Here is a 14,764-nt window from a genome sequence, read left to right as displayed (position 1 = left end):
TTTGCCTTAAATTTCCAGACAAACATACTGTCTGATACCTCGTTGTGCGTTTATTTAATAAACATGTCAGGCTATCAAACATAAACTTCAAGAATTAAAGTGTAGGGCTGAGTGGTACATTGGAACAATGCCTGTCTAGAAAGGTCTGCACAAACTCCTAAAGCAAAACATCAGTACAAGTAAGAAAAAAGAAGTCAGGAAAAGAAGAAAGAAATGAAGGAAGGAAAGGAAAGAAAGAATTGTAAATATGGCTGGTATTTCTGTTTAGTTCCTAAATTGAACATTTAGAAATAGTAACGCCACTGTGTTTGAAGAAATATCGGTGAAATTGAGGATAGTATATGATTTCCTAAGGAAAATAACTTGAAGTCAGCCCTTTAATATATGTCATATAAATTAAATGAAATCACAACTCGTCGCATTACCTTTAAACATTAAAAGGGTTTCAAAAGTGAGGAAAATGAAGTTGTCTGAGAATGTGCAGTAAACTGTTAGGCCTCTGGGTGTCGCTGTTGACCACTCATGAAGAAAACCGGCTGCTGGAGTGCTAGTCCACCATTTCCTTGCTTCTAAGACGCAGAGCCAGAAAATCAGACCGAACACTGGGGCGACTACCAAACTCGCCCCATAATTCAACTAGCTCTGTGATCTATGGATAAATCCCAGAAAAGCCTTCACTCCTTGAGGAAGTAAGATTGGGGTGCATCGTGGGAAACTGGAAGCGAATTCAGAGAAAATAATTCATCAAAAAAGGAAATGAGCAAGTGCCTGAAATTTCGACACGGCAGAGGGCTGGCTCTGTTGTGCGCGCTCCTGGGGATGCTGTGTGACACAGGAACCGGGCAGATCCGCTACTCCGTGCGGGAGGAGCTGGACAAAGGCTCCTTCGTGGGGAACATCTCCAAGGACCTGGGACTGGAGCCCCGGGAGCTGGCGCAGCGCGGAGTCCGCATCGTCTCCAGAGGTAGGACGCAGCTTTTCTCTCTCAACCCGCGGAGCGGCAGCTTGGTCACCGCGGGCAGGGTCGACAGGGAGGAGCTCTGCGCCCAGAGCGCGCGGTGTTTGGTAAAATTTAACATCCTCATTGAGGACAAATTGAAAATTTTTGAAGTGGAAGTAGACATTAAAGATATTAATGATAATGCCCCTAGTTTTCCAACAGAGGAATTAGAAATCAAGATTGGTGAACTAACAGTTCCGGGAACCCGATTTCCACTTAAAACTGCATTTGACCCAGATGTAGGCACCAACTCCTTGCAGAACTACAAGCTCAGTCCCACTGACTACTTTTCCTTGGTTGTGAACACTGGCTCTGATGGTGCTAAGTACCCAGAGCTGGTGCTGGAGCGATCCTTGGATCGTGAGAAAAAGGAAGTTCACCAGTTGGACCTCACTGCCTCTGATGGCGGTGACCCCGTTCGCTCAGGCACCTTGTGCATCCAAGTGATAGTGTTGGATGCAAATGACAACCCACCAGTGTTTACACAGCCGGAGTACCATGTCAGTGTTCTGGAGAACGTTCCAGTGGGCACCCGGCTAATCACAGTGAATGCCACTGATCCTGACGAAGGATTCAATGCTCAAGTATCCTATATTCTAGATAAAATGCCTGGGAAAATTGCTCAGATTTTCCAGCTCAATTCAGCAACTGGAGATTTATCAACATTAAAAAGTCTAGATTATGAGGAGGCTATGTCCTATGAAATAAAACTTGAAGCACAAGATGGACCAGGTCTTTTCTCAAGAGCCAAAATTCTAGTCACAGTTCTGGATGTGAATGACAATGCCCCAGAAGTTACAATCACTTCCCTCACTGGCTCAGTCCCTGAAGAGGCTGCCACTGGGACTGAAATTGCTCTTATCAATGTGCATGACCGGGATTCTGGACAGAATGGGCAAGTTTCGGTTTCTGTCCTAGGAAATCTGCCATTTAATTTAGAAAAATCAGTAGGCCAGTATTACCGCTTAGTGACAGCTGGATCTCTGGATCGTGAACAGGTGCCCCAATATAACATCAGTCTGAGAGCCACAGATGGTGGAAGTCCTCCATTGTCCACAGAAACTCGCATCACTCTGCATGTGACAGACATCAACGACAACCCTCCTACCTTCACTCATGCCTCCTACTCTGCCTACATACCAGAGAACAACCCTAGGGGAGCCTCAATCTTCTCGGTGACTGCCCAGGACCCAGACAGTGAGGACAATGCTCTCATCACTTACTCATTGACCGATGACACCATACAGGGTGTGTCACTGTCATCCTATATCTCCATCAACTCCAATACGGGTGTACTGTATGCACTACGTTCCTTTGACTATGAGCAATTTAGAGAAATACCGCTACTGGTGACCGCTAGCGACAGTGGGAACCCTCCACTTAGCACCAACATATCACTGAACCTGTTTGTAGTGGACCAGAATGACAATGCCCCAGAAATTCTGTATCCTGCCCTACCTACTGATGGTTCTACCGGTGTGGAGCTAGCACCCCGATCTGCAGAGCCTGGATACCTAGTGACCAAGGTGGTGGCAATAGACAAGGACTCAGGACAGAATGCCTGGCTGTCCTACCGCCTGCTCAAGGCCAGTGAACCTGGGCTCTTCATGGTGGGGCTGCACACAGGTGAGGTGCGCACAGCAAGGGCCCTTGTGGACAGAGATGTGCTCAAGCAGAGCCTGGTGGTGTCTGTGCAGGACCATGGCCAGCCCCCTCTCTCGGCCACTGTCACACTCACCATCGCAGTGGCTGACAGCATCCCTGATGTCTTGGCAGACTTGGGCAACATCAAGACTCCTGCTGATCCAGAGGATTCAGACCTCACACTCTACCTGGTGGTGGCGGTGGCTGTGGTGTCTTGCATCTTTCTGGCCTTTGTCATCATGATACTTGTTCTCAGGCTGCGACGCTGGCACATGTCACGCATGCTTCATTCTACAGGAGATAGGGGCATGCCTGGCTCACACTTTGTGGGTGTAGACAGGATGCAAGCTTTCCTTCAGACCTATTCCCATGAAGTCTCCCTCACCGCGGATTCCCGCAAAAGTCACATCATCTTCCCTCAACCCAACTATGCTGACACACTCATCAGCCAGGAGAGCTGTGACAAAAGTGAGCCTCTCCTGGTATCTCAGGATTTGCTTGAAACTAAAGGGGACCTCAAGCTGTTTGAGGTAAGTTTCTTTCTTTCTTTGAGTATTATGCAGATGTGGTTATTCTAAAGTTTAAACACATATTTATTTAAGAAATAAAGCAATGAGGTACTCATTTATTCTGTTGGCTATATGTGTATCCTCTCTCTCTGAGTATGTGGGGAAATTGCACTTCCTGGCATGTTTATGGAAAAGTAAGCCTAGGCAACTCTGGTCAACAATGCATTGTGAGTAAAGTGGTGTTTGTCTCTTATTGGAGGAACCTGTGAAAATTCCAGACCTCTAAGTGACCCTTTGAGAATGTGACTATTCTTTCTACCTGTATCCTTAAATAGCCATGATGAGAAAATGGGTTTGGTTATTGCTCTGGCGCTATGGATGGAACTCAGGGCCATAAGGTCATATTACATATGTGTTCTACCACTGAACTTACTCAGCCCCGCCTTTTACATTTTAAATCCTTGTGATTTGGACTTGGTCGTTCTTGCTTACCTAGTCTACCCTGATTGACAAATTTAAAAAATGAATAAATACCAAGTGTTTTATACTCCCATAGATCATGTTTGACTCTTCCAAGCCAGATCATACTCTTTCATCTTACAAATACAAAAACTATAGAGTAAAAAATGCTAAGGAGGTAGTATCCCTCGAACCCAGGACTCCAGACTCAAGAATCCTGAGCAACTTAGTGAAACAAACATCAAGAAAAATGTAGATAACTTAAATAGTTTAACTTTTTAATGGCATATTATGTTTTCATAGTGATTTCAGACTTTTCCCTGAAAATAGAAAGTCCATTTGTCTTTACTGTTAGATGATTTTGTGTGGTATTTATTATCCCTTGAGAAGGATTTTTTTGTTAGTCATGTGGCCTGAACTCTGGGCCTGGGCACTGTCCCTCAGCTCTTCAGCTCAAGGCTAGTGCTCTACCACTTGGGCTACAGCCCCACTCTTGGCGTTTTCTGCTTATGTGATGCTGAGGAATCAAACCCAGTACCTCATGCATGCTAGGCAAGCACTCTACCATTGAGCCACCTTCCTAGCCTTTGAGAAGGAGTTTTTAAAGGCAGGGAGGTGTCTCACTCTCAGCAGAAAATCTCCATGTCACCAATTTCAATAAGGAAATAAGAATCTTTATCATGTTCTACAACCTTCTTGAATCTTAAATCATGGGTCTATTCTGCAATTTATGAAATTATTTTAGCTCATATAATTTTAAGAGTCATTAAAAAGGGATCAAAATGTGTTTCATTAGCCTTAAGGGGACAGATCTATCCCTAAATATACCAAGAAAAATACATTCAAATGTATGAACCAGAAGAAGATATTTATAAGCAAAGAAAAGTGTACTCTCACTCAAATTCAAATACATCACAGATAACTTTAGCCTATCTTTGGGGTCCATTCTTTTTAGTGTCCATGTCACTTTCCCCAAAAGGATAAAAGTACTGGGGCTTGAACTCTGGGCCTGGGCACTGTCGTTGAGCTTCTTTTTGCTCAAGGCTAGCACTCTACCACTTGAGCCACAGTGCCACTTCTGGCTTTTTCTGTATATGTAGTACTGAGGAATTGAACCCAGGGCTTCATGCATGTGAGGCAAGCATTCTGCAACTAAGCCACATTCTCAGCCCTCACACATCTTATTTTACTCAGATGAATGTTTTTCCTAGAGGACAGGCAAGAATTCATTACAAAGCAAAGGGAGGCAAAACTCATAATAAAATGGACAAGAAGCATAAAGGCTTGGAATAGAGAAAACAAGAAAAAAACCTAGGGAAACATAATATCCTACCATTGACTGGAGTATGATAAGAAATAAGTTCTCCAAAACAAAGTAAATTGATAAGTCTTTAAAAAAATGCTGCTATCACAAAATAACAGAGGCCAGAAAATTGATAAAGAGCAGAGTTTTATTTAAATGTGTCTTTTTCTGGAGGCTGGGAATCCAAGACTAGACCATCATTTTCTCAGCATCTGGTGAGGATCTTCTTGTTGTGGCTTTATATAGCAAAAAGTATCACATGACAAAAAAGAACAAATGAACCAGTACCAGCTGCTCTTATAACAAAGGTACTCATGTGCTACCCATTCATGGAGGCACAGCCCTCATGACACAGTCATGTCCCAAAAGTCCTGCCTCCAAATCTCATCGTATATGAATTTAAACATTATGTTTCCAACTCATTCAATGTGGGGGATGTATTCAAAGAACAGGAACATCTACTTTGGTTGTATTTTGAATAAGGGGATTTGCACATCTGAACCTGCCTATTAAAACCAGGATTAAATTCTGAAGTAGAATGTTTAAAGGTTCCCATTTCTCTCTAAGACCCACCAGTGATCAAATAATTTCACTTGTTAATTGGTATTAAGTTGGCTGCAGTTTGGAACTGACATTACAGAATAGTGCTTGTACTTTCACCTAAAAGGAAAGCACTGGTAGACATGAGATTTGGCATTATAAGACCACATTTTTGCCTAGATTCTTTGCTCTACTGAACCTATTTTGTAAAGAAGAGGAATAAGTCTAGGACTTGGCTCCCTCTATTTTGCAAAGATTATAACTTTGAAAGTATTAACCAAGTTGAAGAGAAATTAAATTTTTAATTAAAAATTAAAATTAAAATTGCTGTGGAGAAATTAAAATATTAAATAAAGGAAGTTATTCCAATGAATCTGCAGAAAAGTAAGGATTGTAGTCCATTAAAATGTAGGTAAAATGCATTCCCTTATTTGGATATGACAATCATACCTGAGTTTATAAATGGCGCACAACAAAATCATTATTTTTACACTCAAAACTGGGAGGAAACGACTATGCCTTGTGTAATGAAAAAACGAGGAACAGGTAATGTTGAAAACACTCATGAAAGGATGACCATCAAGAAAGGATCTAACTTAAAAGGAAAAATATGAGTTTTTGTCTTTGAAGAAAATTGAAATGCATGGTATGTAGAAACAAAAGCTTGCACTTTAAAGGCATCTCTGGGCAATACGCAGTTTTGCAAGAAAACCTCCAGGTGCCGCTGTTGGCCAGAGAGAAGAGATGCATTCTCAGTTCCGCAGGAGTCCAGCCAGTGCCTTTCTGCTTTTTCCGACACAACTTGGAACACAGTCGCTGCTCTGGTGCATCTTCAGAGCATCTTGAACAAGCAAGTTCTGCTTCAAATCACAAGTCATCTATTTTTTTAAAAAAAGAAAAGAAACATTTCCCAGATAAATCTTGAAAAGAAGCCTCCTGGGGAATCCAAGAAATGCAGAGAAACACCAGAGGAATGGAAACCATAAAAAGCCAGGTACTGTTTCTCTTCCTGCTGTCTTTGTTCTATGAAGCCATCTCTGAACCAATCCGATACTCTATTCCAGAGGAGCTGGGCAAGGGCTCCCGGGTAGGGAACCTAGCCAAGGATCTAGGGCTCAGTATCCAGGAGCTGCCAACTTGCAAACTTCGAGTCAGTGCAGAGGATTATTTCCATGTCAGTGCAGAAAATGGGGAGTTGTTAGTGAGTGGCCGGATAGATAGAGAGGAGATTTGTGGGAGAAAGTCGGACTGTGCATTGGAATTTGAATCAGTCACTGAAAACCCAATGAATATTTTCCATGTCATTGTTGCAATCCAAGATATTAATGATAATGCACCATATTTTGCTGCAAAAGGCATTGAATTAGAAATCTGTGAGTCAGCCATACCAGGGGTAAAATTTCCTTTGGATTCTGCACAAGATGCAGATGTAGAAAGTAACTCACTGAAGTTATACACCATCAGCCCCAATCAGCACTTCAGTCTTTCAACAAAGGAAAGTCCAGATGGAAGTAAATACCCAGAATTACAGCTGGAAAAACTTCTAGACAGGGAACGTCAGAGTTCCCATCGCTTAATCCTAACTGCCATTGATGGTGGGGACCCACCTCTGAGTAGCACCACCCAGATCTGGATCAAAGTCACTGATGCCAATGATAATGCTCCAGTGTTCAGCCAGGACATATACAAAGTTAGACTCCAAGAAAACATGCCCCTGGGAACCTCTATCCTGAGGGTATTGGCCACAGACCAGGATGAGGGTACCAATGCAGAGATCACCTACACCTTTCTTAATGTCCCTGCAAGTACGAGCCTCATCTTCAATCTAAATCCCCATACTGGTGATATCACAACCAATGGGACCTTGGATTTTGAAGAAAGAAATAAATACTTGCTTGGTGTAGAAGCCAAGGATGGAGGGGTGCACACAGCCCACTGTAATGTTCAGATTGAAATTGTTGATGAGAACGACAATGCCCCAGAGGTGACATTTATGTCCTTTTCTAACCAAATTCCAGAGGACTCAAATCCTGGAACTGTAGTAGCTCTGATTAAAGTAAAAGACAAGGATTGGGGGGAAAATGGTCTAGTCACATGTTATATTCAGGAAGAAGTTCCTTTTAAGTTGGAACCCACCTCCAAGAATTACTACAAGCTCATGATTGACAAAACTCTAAATCGAGAAGAGACCTCAATGTATAACGTTACCATCACTGCCACTGACAAGGGCAAACCGCCGCTTTCCACCGAGACATCCATTACACTACACATCACAGATGTCAACGACAATGCACCTGTTTTCCACCAGGCCTCCTACGTGGTCCACGTGGCTGAGAACAACCCTCCCGGAGCCTCCATCGCCCAAGTCAGCGCCTCCGACCCAGACCTGGGGCCCAACGGCCAAGTGTCCTACTCCATCCTGGCCAGCGACCTGGAGCCAGGCGCGCTGTCGTCCTACGTGTCGGTGAGCGCGCACAGCGGGGTGGTGTTCGCCCAGCGTGCCTTCGACCACGAGCAGCTGCGCTCCTTCCAGCTCACTGTGCAGGCGCGCGACCAGGGCTCGCCCCCGCTGCGCGCCAACGCCAGCCTGCGCGTGACAACGCGCCGCGCGTGCTCTACCCCGCGCTGGAGCCCGACGGCTCGGCGCTCTTCGACATGGTGCCGCGCGCCGCCGAGCCCGGTTACCTGGTCACCAAGGTGGTGGCGGTGGACGCCGACTCTGGACACAATGCCTGGCTGTCCTACCACGTGCTGCAGGCCAGCGATCCCGGCCTCTTCAGCCTGGGGCTGCGCACCGGCGAGGTCCGCACCGCTCGCGTCCTGGGGGACAGGGATGCGGCCCGCCAGCGCCTGGTGGTGGCTGTGCGCGATGGTGGACAGCCGCCCCTCTCGGCCACTGCCACTCTACACCTCATCTTCGCAGATAGCCTGCAAGAAGTGTTGCCAGACCTGCGCGATGACCCTTCGCCCTCGGACCCTCAGACAGAACTACAGTTTTACCTGGTGGTGGCCTTGGCCTTGATCTCTGTACTCTTTCTTCTCGCTGTGATTCTGGCCATCGCCCTGCGTCTGAAGCACTCCTCTGGTCCAGCAGCCTGGGGCTGCTTTCAGCCTGCTCTCAACTCCAAGTCTGGCCCTGGGGTTCTCTCCAGTTACAATGCGGGAACCTTGCCCTATTCCTACAACGTGTGTGTTGCCTCACAATCAGCCAAGACGGAGTTTAATTTTCTCAACGTGTCCCCGGCCCCCGAAGTGGCTCCCGCTCAGGACCTCCTCTGTGATGATTCTTCTATGGCTGTAGACGTCAATAATGAAGATCTTAAACTCTCTTTTGATGCGTCTTTTTCCTCTCATGTAAGTTTTCCCAGAACTATTTGAATACTGTATTTTTTGCGCAACCATGCATCATGAATGTTGGTCATTGGGTTTTTTTTTTGTTCTTCATTATTTGTTTTTCAACGGAGCATCATGAATGTTGGTCATTGGTGGTGGTGGTGGTGGTGGTGGTGGTGGTGGTTGTTTTTCATGGTTCTAGTGGTGGTATTTAGTGGAGTTGGGTGTATTGGTTGTAAGGAAATGGACGTCTTGGTCATGTAGTCATCTTTGAAACTACCTAACGGCTAATTTTCTCTTTGACGTTGGTATTTATGTATGGTTGGCAAATCTTGATAGAGAGATTAGAGATGTATGTTCTTGGATGTCAACACAGTGCTTCTTCAGCAGTTAGCTGTGGTCCTTAGTTGATGTATTAGACAATTTTTTCAAGTAACTTAATGCATATTCTTTCTTAATGTATTTACACGTTTTCTGCACAAGATAAAGTTTGATTGTTTTCATCAATTATCTTCTTTGTTGGAACTACATTAGTTGCAATGTATTTTGTTTAACACAACCTTCCAATAACTATACCCCTTCTCAATTATTTGCCTTATAAGAAGTAGCAAAGACTCTCACAACTTACATAAGAATCCCTAACTTTAGATCAATATTATCCCCACTCATAATTAATTCAAGAATATAATTTCTTTGGCATTCTTTTGACATCATTGTTTTCACTAGTGCTTACAAATATAACAAATACATTTTTAAAATTCCATATTGCCTTAGTTTGGTTTCTGAAGTGAGTCAAATATAAAAATGCTTTGCTAGTGTTCTATACATGATGAAACTTATTTCCAAAATATCCCCCAATCCCAGCAACAAGAGAACCTTCTAAAGATAATGAAATGTGCTTTAATTTACTCTTTCAATAGCTCCTTATGTTTCAATCATCTTACATGTGAATTGTTAAGTGAGGAATAATTTAAAGAACTGGTGGACCACTGATTTATCTCAGGTTTTCTCAGAATACTCAAATATGGAGCTGGGAAGGTGGCTCAGTGGTAGAACGCTTGCCTTGCATGCATGAGGCCCTGGGTTCGATTCCTTACACCACATAGGCAAAAAGAAAAAAAACGGAAGTGGCACTGTGGCTCAAGTGGTAGAGCGCTAGCCTTGAGCTGAAAAGCTGAGGGACAGTGCCCAGGCCCAAAGTTCAGGCCCCATGACCAGAAACCCCCCAAAAAAAGGGAAAAAAAGAATACTCAAATATGCTATAAATGAAGTAAGACAAACCCTGAGAAACAAAGGTTACATGGTTTCCTTCATTTGTGGTAGCTAGAATGTGTCTATTAATCTGTAAGTAAACACAGTAGGTAGTAGGCAAGCAGTTACAAATGAATTGACTGAAGTATAACAGACTCTATTAAGAACTCAATAGTAAAATTATTTTTTTGGTCGGTTGTGGGGCTTGAACTCTGGGCTTGTACAGTTTTCTAGTGGTTTATTGGAGATAAGAGTCTCTCGGACTTTCCTGCCCAGGCTGGCTTTCAACCACGATCCTCAGAACTCAGCCCCCTGAGTAGCTTGGATTACAGGTGTGAGCCACCCGGCTCAAATAGTAAAATTCTTTAGAAAGACTAAGTAAGTCAAAGCCCAACAACATAATCATAAGCATCAGGAAATGTATATTTGCCAGAGGGGCATGGGGCCAAGTAGAGAGGGGTAGATAAAGGAAGGAGGGAAGAAATGAGACAATGCAATCAAGAGTTCATTGTATACACCAAAAAATTAAGAAAAATTGAGGGATGGATGGAAGGGGGTGAAGATGTTGCAGAGATGTCACAGACCAAGATGCATAGTATTCCTAAAGTGCTTTGGTAAAGGGCAAAAATTCAATACATAACCTATAAAATTACGAAAATTTAGGGGAGGGGTGGGTTGGAAAGGATGGGTGAGAATGTTCAAAGGAGTGGCATTGATCAAGACACATACTATTCATAAAGTGCTTTGTTAAGTGGCAAAATTTCAATGTATTCTATAAAATTAAGAAAATTGAGTAGAGGGGTACCATGGATGGTTGGATGGATGAGAATGTTCAAAGGGGTGGCATTGATCAAGACATGTCTTCATAGACTGCATTGCAGAGTGGAAACTCCTTTGTATACATTAAAGTTAATAAAAATAATAATCATACAAGCAAAAATTAAAACATAAAATAAGAAAACTATTCTACTCTATGAAGCTTGCAATAATGCATACAGAACAAATAAAGAGTACTTTGTTTCTAAAATAAAAGAGCAGGTAGAATGTTAAGTGGCAAGGCACTTGAACATACTCTTAGTTCAAACCCAGTACCTCCAAAAGATGAAAAACATGTTATTAGAGCACTTGCTTAGCAACCACAGACTCTGATACAACTCTGATACTACCAAAAAGCAAATAAATTGAAAACTAAAATTAGAAATAATGGTAAAACAATACATATTGATCATGGTAAGTTACAATCACTGGATTCTTTACAGTGTGCCAGGATATTGTTTCTATCTTGTAAATGATTTATTTTGATATCAAAGCTTTTACATATTATATGAGAATATGCATTTCTGTTGATAATTAGTTCATTAAATTCTGAAAAAAAATTGCTGAATTCTGACTATAGGACAGTTACTGTTGTACCAGTTAAGGAAACACGGTGAACAAGAGAGTCACAGACATTGTTTGCAGCCTAGAATCTCCAATCTGCAAAGCAAGTTCTCCTGTCCAATTTAAAACTTTTTCTTAACCCCATTTGCATAGGGGTAAGACTATCTCTTGAACACCAACCACTTCCTTGAAAAGAAATTGAAACATAGTCCCACATTCCAAGGGTCACCTCTGATGAGGACACTTGTTTTTGCATACATCAGCTAAACCTGAACTTCCAACTTCCATGCCACTGTCTGTTACAAATCTCTTTCCTTTGCCCTTCAAGCCAACCCTGTTCTTAGCAAGAAACATAGTGTACTGAAAATGAACTTTGGGGATGGTTGCGTTCACAACCTTTTAAAAAGTAGAAAACATGCTTTACTCAAAACCCACCACATTATATCTCTGTTAAAACATCTGAATTTATAATATAGGAAGGTTTGGAACATTTCTTTGCAAATTAAACAACAGAAATTTCATTTTCATTCTCCTTGGAAGAAAGGGGGAAAAGAATGGAAACATAAAAGAATACATCATCAAGAATAAATTGCAATAACAGGTTAGGGCTCTGAGTGTCGCTGTTCACCACTCAGGGGGAAAAGACAACCAGAAATGTAATCAGAGCAAGATTTCCGCAGCACAAAGCACCGGTTTTGGAGCGTTTGGAAAGCATCGTCTGGGACCTGCGATTGCTCCAGCATTCAAGCGTGAAAGCATCTTTTCTTGAAAGACACGGATCTAATGCTCCTCGGGCCTCCACAGAGAACATCCAAGCTCAGGGTATTTCGCAGCGGGGCTGTCATGGCGGCTCCTTACCCATCAGTCTGCAACCGACTAGTTGGGCTCTGCTTTCTCCTGGGAGCCCTGTGGGAAATCGGGGCAGAACAAATCCGCTACACTGTGCCAGAGGAGCTGGAAGAGGGCTCTGCGGTGGGCAACATCGCCAAAGACCTGGGTCTTGAGCCCCGGAAGCTGGCGGAGCGCGGAGTCCGCATCGTCTCCAGAGGTAAGACTCAGCTCTTTGCTCTGAACCCGCTCAGTGGCAGCTTGGTTACCGCGGGCAGGATAGACCGGGAGGAGCTCTGTGACAGATCCGCAAAGTGTGTAGCTAACTTGGAGATTCTCCTAGAAGACAAAGTGAAGATTTTTGGAATAGAAGTGGAAATAATCGATATTAATGATAACTCGCCCAGCTTTGGAACAGAGCAGAGGGAAATAAAAGTTGTTGAAATTGAAAATCCCGGTACTAGATTTCCGCTCCCTGAAGCTTTTGATCCGGATATAGGGGTGAATTCCCTGCAGGGTTACCAGCTCAGTTCGAATGCTCACTTCTCTCTGGACATGCAAAGCGGGGCTGATGGGATCAAGTATCCGGAGTTGGTGCTAGAACGAGCCCTAGATCGTGAGGAAGAGGCGGTTCACCACTTGGTTCTCACTGCCTATGATGGAGGCGACCCAATTCGCTCCAGCACTGCCAGGATTCACATAACACTCATGGACACCAATGACAATGCTCCAGTGTTCAGTCAACCGGAGTACCACGTGAATGTTCAGGAGAATCTGCCCGTGGGCACTCAGCTGCTCACCATAAAAGCCACTGATCCCGATGAAGGGTCCAATGGAGAAGTGACATATTCTTTCCGGAAAGCAAGAGACAAAGTAGCTCAGCTGTTCCAGTTGAATGCTGTCAGTGGGGACATAACAGTGTTAGGGGATCTGGATTATGAGGAGTCTGGATTCTACAATATCGATGTAGAAGCCCACGATGGACCTGGTCTTCGAGCCAGAAGTAAGGTGCTAGTGACAGTTCTGGATGTAAATGACAATGCTCCGGAAGTCACAGTTACATCTCTCACCAGCTCTATCCAAGAGACTTCTTCCCCAGGTACAGTAATTGCTCTTTTCAATGTGCATGACAGTGACTCAGGAGAGAATGGTCTTGTCACTTGTTCTATTCCCGATAATCTTCCATTTAGGCTTGAGAAGACCTATGGGAATTATTACCGATTGTTGATACACAGCACTCTAGACAGAGAGGAAGTCTCAGAATATGACATCATGGTAACTGCCACTGACCAGGGAACACCTCCACTGTCTACAGAGGTCCATCTTTCATTGCAAGTGATGGACATCAATGACAACCCACCTACCTTCACTCATGCCACCTATTCTGCCTACATTCCAGAGAATAACCCTAGAGGAGCTTCTATCTTATGTATGACAGCCCAGGACCCTGACAGTGGTGAGAATGCCCAAGTAACCTACTCTCTGACAGAGGACACCATCCAAGGGGCACCTCTGTCCTCCTACATCTCCATCAACTCCAACACGGGTGTCCTGTATGCGCTTCGTTCCTTTGATTATGAGCAGTTCCAAGACTTGCAGCTGCTAGTGATCGCCAGGGACGGTGGAAACCCACCCCTCAGCAGCAATGTGTCACTGAGCCTGTTTGTGCTGGACCAGAATGATAACACACCTGAGATCCTCTACCCCACCTTCCCCACCGATGGTTCCACAGGTGTGGAGCTGACACCTCGCTCTGCCGAGCCCGGATACCTGGTCACCAAGGTGGTGGCAGTAGACAGAGACTCAGGACAGAATGCCTGGCTGTCCTACCGCCTGCTCAAGGCCAGTGAGCCAGGACTCTTCACGGTGGGGCTGCACACAGGTGAGGTGTGCACAGCAAGGGCCCTTGTGGACAGAGATGCTCTCAAGCAGAGCCTGGTGGTGTCTGTGCAGGACCATGGCCAGCCCCCTCTCTCAGCCACTGTCACACTCACCATTGCGGTGGCTGACAGCATCCCTGATGTTCTGGCAGATTTGAACAGCATCAGCACTCCCACTGACGCAGACCATCCAGCACTCACACTGTACCTAGTGGTGGCAGTGTCCGTGGTGTCTTGTGTCTTCCTCGCTTTTGTCATCGTGCTGCTGGCACTTAGGCTGCGGCGCTGGCACACAGCTCGTCTGCTTCAAACAGCACATAGTGGCTTGGCAGGTCTGCCAGCCTCGCACTTCATGGGTGTGGATGGGGTGCAAGCTTTCCTGCAGACCTATTCCCATGAGGTGTCTCTGACCGCTGATTCAGGGAAGAGTCACCTGATCTTCCCTCAGCCCAACTATGCAGACACGCTCATCAGCCAGGAGAGCTGTGCGAAAAGCGAGCCTCTCCTGATACCTCAGGATTTACCTCAGTCACAGGGAGACCCCAGTCATCTTCAGGTACGTTATCCACAGTTCTATAAATATATCTTATACAGGGAAACATCAAACATTGTAAATGCCTTCAGTTTAATTAGATAG

At 44.4% G+C, this 14,764-nt stretch overlaps 3 protein-coding genes across 3 annotated transcripts; all 3 read left to right on the top strand.

Moving 5' to 3' along the window:
• The first annotated feature begins 756 nt into the window (after positions 1 to 756).
• On the top strand, positions 757 to 3,494 carry LOC105988614 (protocadherin gamma-A3-like). Its single transcript, XM_013020285.1, has 2 exons — positions 757 to 3,174; positions 3,489 to 3,494. The coding sequence occupies exons 1-2, from the start codon at positions 757 to 759 to the stop codon at positions 3,492 to 3,494; spliced, it is 2,424 nt and encodes an 807-aa protein (XP_012875739.1).
• A 2,913-nt stretch (positions 3,495 to 6,407) lies between these two features.
• On the top strand, positions 6,408 to 9,777 carry LOC105988679 (protocadherin gamma-B1-like). The gene is given in 3 exon segments (XM_013020348.1): positions 6,408 to 8,046; positions 8,049 to 8,809; positions 9,709 to 9,777. Coding segments are annotated over 3 exon segments (2,430 nt in total). The 3' UTR covers positions 9,739 to 9,777.
• Positions 9,778 to 12,262: 2,485 nt separating this feature from the next.
• Positions 12,263 to 14,764, top strand: Pcdhga4 (protocadherin gamma subfamily A, 4). The gene has a single exon (XM_013020284.1). It carries the CDS (start codon positions 12,263 to 12,265, stop codon positions 14,762 to 14,764), a length of 2,502 nt encoding a protein of 833 aa, XP_012875738.1.

This window comes from Dipodomys ordii, unplaced genomic scaffold (assembly GCF_000151885.1).
Source record: "Dipodomys ordii isolate 6190 unplaced genomic scaffold, Dord_2.0 Scaffold50, whole genome shotgun sequence".
Taxonomy (NCBI): Eukaryota; Metazoa; Chordata; class Mammalia; order Rodentia; family Heteromyidae; genus Dipodomys; species Dipodomys ordii.
The sequence above is the reverse complement of the archived record's forward strand: the minus strand, read 5'-3'. Positions and strand labels throughout refer to the sequence as shown.

What these genes read in the sequence shown, in the direction of transcription:
- LOC105988614 (XM_013020285.1), top strand. Translation starts at nt 757, where the DNA reads ATGAGCAAGTGCCTGAAATTTCGACACGGCAGAGGGCTGGCTCTGTTG.
- Pcdhga4 (XM_013020284.1), top strand. Translation starts at nt 12,263, where the DNA reads ATGGCGGCTCCTTACCCATCAGTCTGCAACCGACTAGTTGGGCTCTGC.